The sequence below is a fragment of the Amaranthus tricolor genome, chromosome 9 (genome assembly GCF_026212465.1).
Source record: "Amaranthus tricolor cultivar Red isolate AtriRed21 chromosome 9, ASM2621246v1, whole genome shotgun sequence".
NCBI classification, from domain to species: domain Eukaryota; kingdom Viridiplantae; phylum Streptophyta; class Magnoliopsida; order Caryophyllales; family Amaranthaceae; genus Amaranthus; species Amaranthus tricolor.
In genome coordinates, this window is record NC_080055.1 from 11,318,752 (window position 1) to 11,330,901 (window position 12,150).

Genomic DNA, 12,150 nt, shown 5'->3' on the forward strand with positions numbered 1-12,150 from the left:
ATATATATATATTTATGTAAAATTATTTGCTTATTGTTAAGTTTCTTTTTCAAAATTTAAACTTTAAGAATATTTCATCAAAAAACTTATTAATAAATCACAATAATTTTATTTTTCAACTCTTCTAATTTAATTTTTACAATTCAACAAACAAATAAATTTAAGACTATATCAAAATATGCATGCATGCACTATGTATGACAACTTGTCAACTTGCCAATGGAGTTGCCCGCAAACATAATACTTCTATCATGAAGACATGTACTATGTACTATCAAATACTTTCTTGTTCACTTTTTCATGCAGTTTAATAGAGTAATTTATTTCTTAATATCTCTAATTATGTATAATAAAAAATTATAAAAAAATTGATATTAATAATCTTTGCAATGATATAAATCAAACAAGATCTCACTAGACTATGTTTTAACCTATAGATTAAAAACTAATGATAAATTAAGACTGATAAATAAATAGTACAATTTTTCTAATGTTGCAACTAATTTGAAACGGAGAAAGTATCATTATCTATTACTCTTACTTGGATAAAATTATTCAAAAATATAAAATAAAAATGGGAATTATAAAATGCTAAATTCGCACGATACTAATAGTTTTTTTTATTTAACTATAAAAAAAAAGTGTTTTCAGATCAAGTATTTCAATTCAGTTCAAAATTAAATCTTGATTCCACATTGAATTTTACTTAGTTTTATAATTTTAAAGTCGGATAAAAGTCAAAATTAATTACGAGATCTGTTGAATGTTAAATTGTCAAATCTCTTTTAAATACCTCTATTCAGAGGAATTAAAGAAAACAACTTCTGGTGACCAATCTTCAAGGGACTAAGTAAAAGTTTTCAAAAAGTTTAAACGATAGATTGAGATTAATAATCCAACCCGTACACGATCCACCCAAAACAAATCAAACCATCAACTACTGTCTAACATTGAAAATAATCAATTGTTCGATTTATTTGGGCGGATAGTCGTAGTTCTTGTTTAGTTTTGGCTAAAAAATTGAGGATAAAAAAAACGCTAAATTGCAAGTCGATGTAAACTCCGACAGGATCAAAAATTGTACAGACAACTAGACAAGACTCAAAGCTAATACTATGGTCAATTCCAGTTGCTTAAAATAACACATGCTCCTCATTAATATGTAATGGTAGCAAGTAGCAAGCAAAAGAAGGGGCAACCGGGCAGTACATATCGTCAACAGATGAAAGCTGTATCTTAGCTCGAGAATTTATCCTTATATACCTGAATCAAATAGAGCAATAATGATAAATTCATCATTTTAAAACTAATCATCATGCAAGTCGAACCAGAAAGGGAGCAGTGAGATATCATGTAAAGAAGCAACCGAAACAATAAACAGATAAATTTCGATTTCTGACATGAGAGACGGCCGTCTTCCATGTACATGGATTAGCTTGTATCAAATGCTCGACTGTGTCTGCAGAAAATTCTTAAGCGACGTTACCGAGAAGATTCAGCTAGACAAACCAAACCGAAAGCACAAATCTATGTGTATATTGAGTAGGTCATCATAGTTTTGAAGTTTACGCTAACAAACGGGCAAAGTACAATAACAAGTAACAATAACAACCCAAAAATAGTATGACTTGATCTAGCAATTGACAATGGAGGAACATAAGTAGTTTCAGCTAAAAAGTACTCATCACTGCCTTGATCTAGATTCAGCTCGTCTTGCTTCATCTGGTGTTGATGGAAACAGCTCAACATAACGTGAGCCAATGGTCATCTTATCCTTGCACATAGCTTTCTTTGCCTCCTCTGAAGAAGAGAATTCCACATATGCCTCTCCAGTAGCTTTACCATCAGCACGGCATGCAATATGGACTTTGTCCTCAGTCAAATTGAAATCTCCAAAGAATTTCAGTATGTCCGCCTTGGTCACAGAGTAAGGAAGACCGCGCATTCTAAGAATCTCAGTGTATTCCAGTTGCTCTTTATCCACGGACCTCCTGGACCGGCCTGGGGGAGAGCTTGGGTGGTCATTATCATAGATGCCTTCATAATTCACTTCTCCAGCCACAGCATTGTAATAGTCCTGCTTCTTACACCTGAAAACTTCCACATATCTACGGCCTATGTTCTGTCGATCTCTATTCAGGGCAAGTCCAGCCTGCACTGGTGAGGCAAGCACCACAAATGCCTCCCCCGAAAATCGTCCACCCTTGTTGACCAATAGCACATCAACAATGTCCAGGCCAGCAAAGAACTTCAGAATGTCAATATCAGTGCAGTTAAATGGAAGACCCCTGAGACGTACCACTGGAAAACCAGAAGGCTGATAGCCGCTGCCTCTGTAGTCATAATGCTGATATCCTGCCGCTGGACCGCTTCCCACTGCGAAGTATGGATTTGAGTCCATCATTCTTTGTCTCTTTGAGCCGACCTCGTACCCGTCCGACACCCCCCCGCTTCCCAACATTGCCCTTACATACCCAACAAAGAAAAAATCCCCCACTTAACCAGTTAATAAAACCAAACCCAACCCACAATTTCCTAGGAGTAATACCTAAAGTCTCAATTCTATAATGAATAGAAATGCATTTATATAAATAAACATACCTACCCAATCAACAAAACACCATAAGAAAAAACATAACAGAAACAATAACAACTTTCAATGGTCTTTTGGGTTTAGGCCACCCGTTCAATTCATTATCTCAAGTTAGAAAGTCTAATTCATTGAGAAAATCTCTAATCATTAAAGGCTTGCATTTTGAGGAATTTCAAGTAATTATTGTGAAAAATAGAAGATAGCTATTAAATTAGTAAATGCAACTTCTCAATGCAACCAATCCAAGTTAATCCATTAAGGAACTATGTTCAATAATCAATATTGATATGCAAATTGATAACTAGAGACAAACAATGAACCACTAAAGCCAAACAAAGTAACAGATTTAATATTTACATTATAAGTGTTCTTTTAACAAATTGATAACTCTTTGCTTGTTCCCAATCAAAAATAAAATAGGTATTTGCCTTAAACCCATGTGAAAGTTAGAATGAATCTCCCCAATTCGTATTTTAATTCAATTTGTAGATGTTTTGGTGACTCGAACAAGAGTCTTAAACATGGGAAGATGAATCAAAGAAGGACGAGTGAGTTTTGGGAACAAGGGTTGGGCAACGAGTTGTCGCGACGCCCTGATGTTAATGTGAGTTTCCGAAGACTTAGCAACAAGTCACCCCTTATAGGCAACAAGTCGCCGTTTCCACACTGATTCGCATATTCTGGTCAGTAACAATGCAACAAGTCGCTGCATTTGGGCGACGACTCATCACTTTCTGCTGTTTTGAGGATGTGACGGTACGCGTGTTATTGAGCCGATTATTTCTTGATTTGTAAGCCCTAATCCCTCTTTAAGAGAGAACTACTATATAAACCCCTCTAGATAGGGTTAGGATTTCCATAGAAACACAAATTGTTTACATCAAATTTCTTTATTGTTTTCCTTATTGTTTTCAATTATTAATTTCGCTCTTACAACACCATCAATACTAATTAGGGTTTGCAACAAAAACAACAACTACTGATAAAGGTGAAAATCATCTGCCAATTCAATTAAAGGTCAAATTTACTCATTCGTCTATTTATTCCACAACTCCCAATTTAAAGATTAAAGGATAAACAACTTAATAAATCCGTTTCAAAAATATTTATCATATTAGCTTCGATCCAAAACATGAACAAAATCTAATTGAACATTTAGTTCGTCAATTTCACGTATAAGCGGACATAAAAAACAATTAACTCCATTTTAAATAAAAAATAAATAAATCTAAATCAGTTTCAAAATTAGTCATAATAGCTTCAATCAAAACATGAACATAATCCAGTTGAATATGTAGTTCATCCGATATAATCACACATAAGAAAAAACAATGGTTACAGATGATGAAACGAAAAGAGGAGTAAAAGATAGCATACCCTCTAGAGGCGTAACCAGACCCGTAACTTGAGCCATAGCTTGAACCGTACATGGTTTGAGATGATTGTTGTACTTGTGCTTACGAAACAAGACAAAGACGAAGATTGGAAAAGGGGGAAGACCAGAAATGAAACCCTAATTGTAGAAAAACGATTATTGGAGTTGAAGTAAAACGGGTAATTTTATTTAGTTCTTTCGAGAGTTCTTAAGCTTGAGTTGTATACGGGCCGAGAGGACTATTCTTTGCTTATGATGTCAAATGGCCCATTGCTTGTCTATAGGCCCATAGCCGAAAATTTGAATAAAATAAGATTATTTAACAACTTAATTAGCTTCGTGAAAACTTAATTCTCAAAATAAGCGTTCGTAAATCCAAACCTAACTTTGGAGTAAATCGCTGTTACTAACAGCGAAATACAAAAAAATAAATAAATAAAATAAAAGCCATAAGTCGTTGTTAGTAACAGCGACTTAGGGAGTTGACCAGTCAACTCCTTAAGTCGCTGTTAGTAACAGTGACTTTAAGGTTAACTGGTCAACTTCTTAATCTCGTAGGTTGGAATGAGGAAGTAACTGAGAACTGGAAACTTAAAACGCATTAAGTCGCTGTTACTAACAGCGACTTAAAAAAATTTTTTTTTTAAGTCGCTGTTAGTAATAGCGACTTACTCCAAAGCTAGGTTTGGATGTATTGACGCTTATCTTATAATCTAAAAGTGAGGTATGGGTTTGAGCAAATGAGATAAAAGTTGAATTAAAAAAGTCAAAAAAAAATCAACTAATAAATCTTGTTCATTAGTCAAAGTAAGTCAACATTATGTTTGTTGTTACAAGGGTTTGACTTACTTTGACCAGATCGCCGATATTTGTTGTTAGTAACGGTGAATAAGACTTAGTTAATTTTATTGACTTTTTGTCTTTGGCCATTCAAATTAACCGTTGTGATGTTAACATTAGTCATTATTGTATTTATTGTTAATAACAGCGAATGAGGGTTTTACAAATATTAATCTAATCTCCAAGCTTCTTTCCATCCAAACTCTTAATTTTTTTTCTCAACTTTATCTCTCAAATCATCATATAATTTAATAAAAAGACTATAAAATTCCAAATGGCATTTTTACAGTGATTTACCATATATAATAATTCTTACCAAAGTTAACATCAATTTATTCCTTAACATATGAGTTGTATATTACAATTAGATATGTTCTTTGTATTTTTCTTGGAATATTATAAGGAACATAAAATTTTCATTTAAAGTTTCTTAGAATATATATTTGTTTTTCTATGTTGAAGTATTTGCTTATTAATTAGTTTCTTCATTAACATTTTAATTTCTAAAACTTTTCATTTAGAAACAAAACATACATGATAATTAAAAATTATTTTGAGAATGACAAAGAATCATTATGATAAAGATATTGAAAGATTACCCAATTTGCCTTAAAAAGTATGAGAACTTTAATTAATAGTTATATTTATAATCGAATTTTTTCATTAAAAGCACTATATATTCTAAAATTCTCTATCTATTTTATAAGAAATATTATAATTTTATATTGATTGCATATAATTGCATCTCTATTTAAAGTTTATACTTATATATACTTTTATACTGACAAATTCGTGCATCACACGAGTTTCTATACTAGTGCTATATAATACGGTTGGTTGTGAAGTGAATTTAATGTATATTTCTATAATTGTTTTTATGAATTCATTATTTTTAATAATTATTAAATTTATTTATTATTTATTTGGGTTACCTTTATTGATTAATTAGATTATTATTTTCTTTTTGTTTAGATGTCACTGAATGATATCAATAGAGAGAAGTATTTATTGTGGTTATGAAGTTAAATAAGATCCATGCTTTTCTTTATGTCACAACCTTCCATGCAGATGAATACAAGCATCTTCTAGCCCTAAGTTTTCAACTATATCGGTATATCCCCTTTTACACTTCAAAGTTAGGACAATTTGATTTATACTTTCAGCTCTATTTTTCACATTTTTACGAATGTGATACAATATAACAGCTTCCTACAAAGACTCATCAAACACTTGACCCTTTTGAAACTCTTATTCTTAGTGAAGCTCATCTCATATGCTCATTACCTATCAGAGTTATCCTCTGTATATTCATTAATGGTCATCTCCGATGCTCATCAAACAACTAACACATTAGGTGTGGGAGCTACAATTATGCTACCTAAACTCTTGTCACTGTCTATGGTATCCCTATTCATAACCACGTCGTTATTAGGAGGCGCTTCTTTAATATATGTACTTTCATTATCAGACTCCAAGCTAATTTGCTCATTTTTGTTTCTCTAAAGTTAAACTCCTACGTTATAAGCAAGTTGGATATGGAGGGGTTCATGAAGAGTTTAAGATTTGACTATGGGACGAAGGGATTTTGTCTTTCTTGGGTAAGAAATGACACAGGTGCATGAGAAGAAATAAATGAAGTTACATTCAAAACTTGATGTTTTATCATAGAATTTGCATTTTAATTCCTTAGAGGTATCTCTTTCACATACAACTCCAAAGAAAGAATATATGTAGACTTTGAATGCTCCTAAATAGCCTCTAATGCCTCCTCCTCATCAATAGGGTATTCTAAGAATTGTCTATTCATTCCATATTCAAAACTTCTATTCACATTTATTATTGTGGTGTCAATCTTAATCCTTGAACATATGTATATCTTTAATTCATTTAAAAAAATTCATTAGAAATTCGATCCACCTTGGATTATACAGAAATAATAACAATATTGAATGTTAGCCCTTTTAGGTTTTGATGATGACTACACTTAATATAAACAACTGTATTTTAGAAATTGTGTGCAGGTCGATATCCGGTCTTGATAAAGATCGTTGATAGTACCTAAGACTTGATCTATGAACTTTGTACGTGTCAAAAATATCCTAGGAAGTTAGATAAGGAACATTGCTGTAGGATGTCAAATGTAGATAGAAGATCTACTATTCCTACGTTGATAATCTGACGATACATGTTGATGAGTGAAGAAAGTGCCATGTTCCCAAGACTCAAGTCTGGAAGAATCAATGTCAGTGGAAAAATTCTGTAGAAAATATTTTCTGGTTTTTCTTAGTTGATGTATGAGTGAGATTAATTTGTTGCATAGTTAAATTGATGAGTTAGTTGGCAAAGGAATTTTATAACTACTTTTAATAATCGCCACATTTTCTAAAGAGGTGGAGAAAACTTTTCCTAATTTTTCTCCACATTAATAGGCTTGAACTATTGGGTTTTAATTAAGAAAAACTAACTTGTCTTATTTAGAAAATATAATCGTAGCTTTATTTCTTGCAAAACAAGGTCCACTTACTCTTCCTTAATTTTAGGATTAAGGATGAAGTGTGTAGTTATTTTCCTTTCTAAGCTACGTGACCTTCCTATATAAAAGGAAGTAATTTTTTAACCGGTTATGCGTACGTGTAGAAAAAATAACAAGAAATATTCTTTGCTTAAAAATTGCCAATTAACTTAAAAATATTTCTTGTGCAACTCATTAATTTTATGCTTAGGTTTTTGGCCTTTGTAAAAGGGTTGTTGAGAGAATTATTTTAACTAGACTTGGGGAAGTCTAGGAGAGACGAGAGCTTCGTGTGAAGCAAGAGAAAGAGAAAAAGAAGTTTGCCTAGTTTTGTTTGTTTTATGTAATTGTAACAAATTGCCTAAAACATAGTAGAGAATTTGAAATCCCAGGAGTTGTGGTTTTTCCTTATATTTAGGCCTAGAAGGTTTCCACGTAAAAAATGTGTTGTCTCTTTCTAAGTTTGCGTATTTAAGTTTAAGCTTCCAATTCCGCAAAACAGGGCAAAAACGTTTTAACTTATTAAACAACAATTCAACCCACTCTTGTTATCTCTAACCGTTTCTACATTGAAAAATGTCGCTATAACGTAAGAGTCACATAGAACTTTCAGCCATTTAATTTAATAGTATTAGTCTATGTGAGCAACCTCCGATATTGATTAGGAAAAATTACTGTGAATAATACAACTTTTTGTTAATTTTCGTACAACAATATCAACTATTGATTAACCATGAATAATACCAACTTAGGGGGTTATTTTCTTAGAATAATACCAACTTTAGTTTATTAACTAATTTACCAATTTTTTTGTCTTATAATCACCTATAATTTGATTTTTAACATGTTAGAGATTTTCTTGGAAAACACCCCTCTAAGTTGGTATTATTCATGGTTAATCAAAAGTTAGTATTATTATTGGAAAATAAACAAAATATTGTATTATTTTCGGTAATTTTTCCTATTAATTATGGTTTAATTTACTGACATTGCATTAATGTAGTGAATAAGGGTTTGGATTAGGAACCCTAGTCGCCTCCCTCTCTTTTTCTCTCTTCTCTCTCTAAAAACTCTAATCTCTATAGTTAGTTTGGGGCCATCATCAACCTATGGTATCAACCTATGGTTGATGGTAAGCCCCTAATTTCTCCGTTTTAAGCTTTTTCAATATGATTAGAATAAATATTAGTTCTCTCTGTACACAAAAGTCATTCTATCCATTGATTGTGATTAATTATACCCATATATTGGGTTTTGATTTCTCTCCTCGTGAGAGTTTGGGATTATGAGTTTTGGTCTATAGTTGATTTGTTGGTAGACATTAATGCGATAATTCAGCAGACACCAAAATTGCAGTTACCATCAACTACATCAAATTCAATTCTATCTTAAGACTACAACAGATCGAAAGACCCCTTCGTAGAAGGCTGTATCAAACAACGATGTGAAGAGGAATATTTAGAATTGTCAGATCTCATACACAATAATCGTAGTTTTATTAATTTTGAACTATATTTGGTTAAAGTTGTTATGTACTTGCTAATTTTTATCTCTAATGTACATGTGATATGACTCTTTATTAATGAATCAGGTATTATTCAAAAAAAATATCTACGGACAATGCAATCATATACAAGATTGTCTAATGGTTCTTGTGTGTATGAATATTCAATGACCCAATTATGAATTCTGTCTATTTATTCAAAATTCAGGGAAGGGGCCGTTCATAGAAAAGAGATGACCGACCAATATCTAGATCATAAAAGTAATTAATTAAATAATATGACTAAGAAGTAAAAACATAAAGTTTTAATCAATTGAGACATATTTAGAACAATTTTAATTTTATTTCACTTTTAGGGAGTGTTTGGCATGAAAACAAAAAAAGTAATGGAAAGGAAATTTGTTAACAAGAGTAACAGTAATAGTAAGTGTTATTATTATAGGTTGTTTGGTATATATTAATAGAAAGGGAAACAATTTCTTGTGAATTCTTTAATTAACTATACATTATCATCCTTCCTCTTTATTACTTAATATAAAAACCACTTCAATGTCACTAAAACCACCAACCCCAAATCATGGAGCACCTATAACACCTTCAACATTTCTATCAAAACCACCGGTCCACTGCACCACCAGCCCACCACCACCACCATCATCAACTTGTAAGTTAATTTTGCCAAGAAATTTGCTAAGTTAAAAAAATTAAGAAAAAACTTGCCAAAAAATTTATAAATGAGCCAAGATTGAAAATGAAAATACCAAACTTATTCAATCTTCAAAAGTAGAAATCATGTCAGTGATAATAAATAGTAGAATTTTCTTTGAAAATTAGAAAAATCAACTATTAATGCAATTGAATATCAAGCTAATCAAATTGACAAAGATTAAAAATTTCAACTGTGGAAAAAGTGAGAGATTGATAATCATAATTCTAATTGAATATTATCACAAATCGAAGAAAGAGATAAAGTAATGCATCTTTTCAGTTATAATCCCTGAAATTTCAATTGCATGCAAGAAAGAAAATTAAAAATTAACAATTAAAAAAAAAGATTGAGAAGGTTACTAAGATTCGTTAGTTAAGCACTTGGAGAAGACAATATCAACCTAATAATCAATGGTGGTTTTTGACATATAATCATAAGAGGAAAAATGTTAAATATGGCATTTTGAGAAGAAACAAAATTATAGTAATTATTTCCCCAACTATTTGAGAGGTAACAAAGTGGGGGAAACGAATACCATCAAGAAACAGTAACAATTACCTCAACATCGTTTCCAAACACTTGGTAATGGAAACAATTAATTGATTCCGTTTCCAATCTTAAAATTTTTGATACCAAACAACCCCTTAGAGTATAACATAACTTAAACAAGATGAGATGCAAACGTCACAAACATGGTCCACTCAAGAATCAACATGGCATCATACAACTTGCCACTTGTTGCAGTGGGCCAAAAGAGTGTCACAGTCAGCGTTTTGTGAGATTGACAAATGTGACACATATCTCGCGAACACGACCTGCTAAGCACAACATTTTATAACTAATTTTAAAAAGAAAAAAATATAGAATTTGCGTTGGTACAATGTCCACAGGATTACCAGACACTATCCTCACACCATGACGCGACCCTTTACGGCTTTACCTATATGTAATCCACCGTCACACAACTTATCTTACACACGACCTTCTTAAATTTCGACCCACAAATGCCCAAGTCCTGACTAGGTATGGTCATGGGGCGGGTCTGGAGCGGGTCTCGCCAGACCCGGACCCAGACCCTTTTATTTTTTATGGATCCAGACTCGGATCCGAACCCTAAGGGTCCAAAATTTTCAGACCCAGACCCAGACCCTACGGATCTGACGGGTCTAGGGTCCTTAATGGATCTTATACAAAGCCTCTTTGATTTGTCAAAATTGAACCTTTTGCGAGTCTTTTTTTATTTTTGTAAGCAACTTATTATCGTATTACAAACACTTGTTCGAGTCCATAAAATTCAAATACAAAATAATTACTAAAACGTAAAAACACTTGTCTAAATACATAATTAAAAATCAAATATAAAAGACTAAATGAGATACATAGTTTATATTCCATAATATTACAAAAGAATTACTGGATTTAGATTAATGAGATGGCAAATTAGGCAATCAATATTCAAGGCATTATATATTAATAATAAAAAAATTAATATTAGAATTTAGAAATCAGAAATTCATAATATAAAATTTAAAAGTTTAGGGTCCGGGTCTTCACCTTAGGACCCGAACCCGAACCCGTCAAATATTTTTTGGATCCAGATCTGACTCGAATCCGATGGGTCTAAAAAATTAAGACCCAGACCCTTAAAAAAGGGGCGGGTCCGGAGCGGTCCTGGACCCATGACCATCCCTAATCCTGACACGATCCGAATTCTAGAATTAGAACTCTATTTTTGTTATTTTTGATCAGAAGATTGGAGGATCCGTATGAAAAAAAGTCAAAATTATCCTTATTGTAATAGTGAAAATCGAATTCTTTTTACATGGGTGAAATGAAAGTTTTTGTCAATTTATGATTCGAATCGAAATTCGTTTGATTAACATTAAAATTTAATTATCACAATAAATTATTTATCCTATTAAATCATTTATTTCATAAATTTCTTAAAAGATGAATTTTTGTGTTTGATTAGCACCTTGAAAATTACATTGAACACAAGAATTTCCAATAACTATGTGAATGAACTTTCTTTAAAAAAATTAAATTAATTTCTAAATTATCCAATAACTATGTGGGGTCTTGGGGGTTTTCAGGCCAAACCCCTAGTAGCTCATGAACTAATGCTGGCCAATTTCCCTCTCCATGGCCTATCACTGCTTGACCTTCGATGGGCAGTCCCATTATAACTGCCACATCTTGCAACGTGATCGTTGCCTCGCCAACTGTGAGGTGGAAGGTATGAGTCTCCGGCCTCCACCTCTCCACCAATGCAGTGATAAGAGCTCGATCGAGCTCTAAGCCCCCGCCCAACAACCTATGAATGTATCTAAAACCAGCTAGTTCGACTACCTCTAATACCCTGTCATCCACCTCCCACTGTAATGTACTCGCCTGGTAGTGCTGACGAGTAACCAATTGGGCAGTGGAGCCCTCCCACGCAGCTACGCTCCCGTGTGTCGCCTGAAGCGTAAGCACTGATAGATCAACTGGGCCCGGCATCGCCATGATCGCTGTTACATACATAAGTGTTATAAAAATCATATAAATATCATGACTTCCCTCGCATTATCCAAATTTGCAACCAATTCAACATGTTTTTCAACGGGATAATGATCTT

The 12,150-nt window shown here is 32.6% G+C and overlaps 1 protein-coding gene across 2 annotated transcripts; it reads right to left on the minus strand.

The window, feature by feature from the left end:
• Positions 1-1,376: 1,376 nt before the first annotated feature.
• Positions 1,377-4,149, minus strand: LOC130823848 (uncharacterized). Of its 2 annotated transcripts, none has more exons than XM_057688655.1 (2): positions 3,971-4,149; positions 1,377-2,376 (listed from the first exon to the last, which is right to left on the minus strand). In XM_057688655.1, the coding sequence occupies exons 1-2, from the start codon at positions 4,005-4,007 to the stop codon at positions 1,685-1,687; spliced, it is 729 nt and encodes a 242-aa protein (XP_057544638.1). In that variant the 5' UTR covers positions 4,008-4,149; the 3' UTR covers positions 1,377-1,684. The 2 variants fall into 2 exon arrangements, with proteins under 2 accessions (XP_057544638.1, XP_057544636.1); XM_057688653.1 differs by having other exon boundaries at positions 1,377-2,465.
• Between the last annotated feature and the right edge of the window lie 8,001 nt (positions 4,150-12,150).

Excerpts from the sequence above, each read along its gene's own strand:
- LOC130823848 (XM_057688653.1), bottom strand. The coding sequence starts at position 4,023 with ATGTACGGTTCAAGCTATGGCTCAAGTTACGGGTCTGGTTACGCCTCT. Across the intron at positions 2,466-3,970 it reads TCTGGTTACGCCTCTAGAGG|GGCAATGTTGGGAAGCGGGG; the intron begins GTATGCTATCTT and ends TGGGTATGTAAG.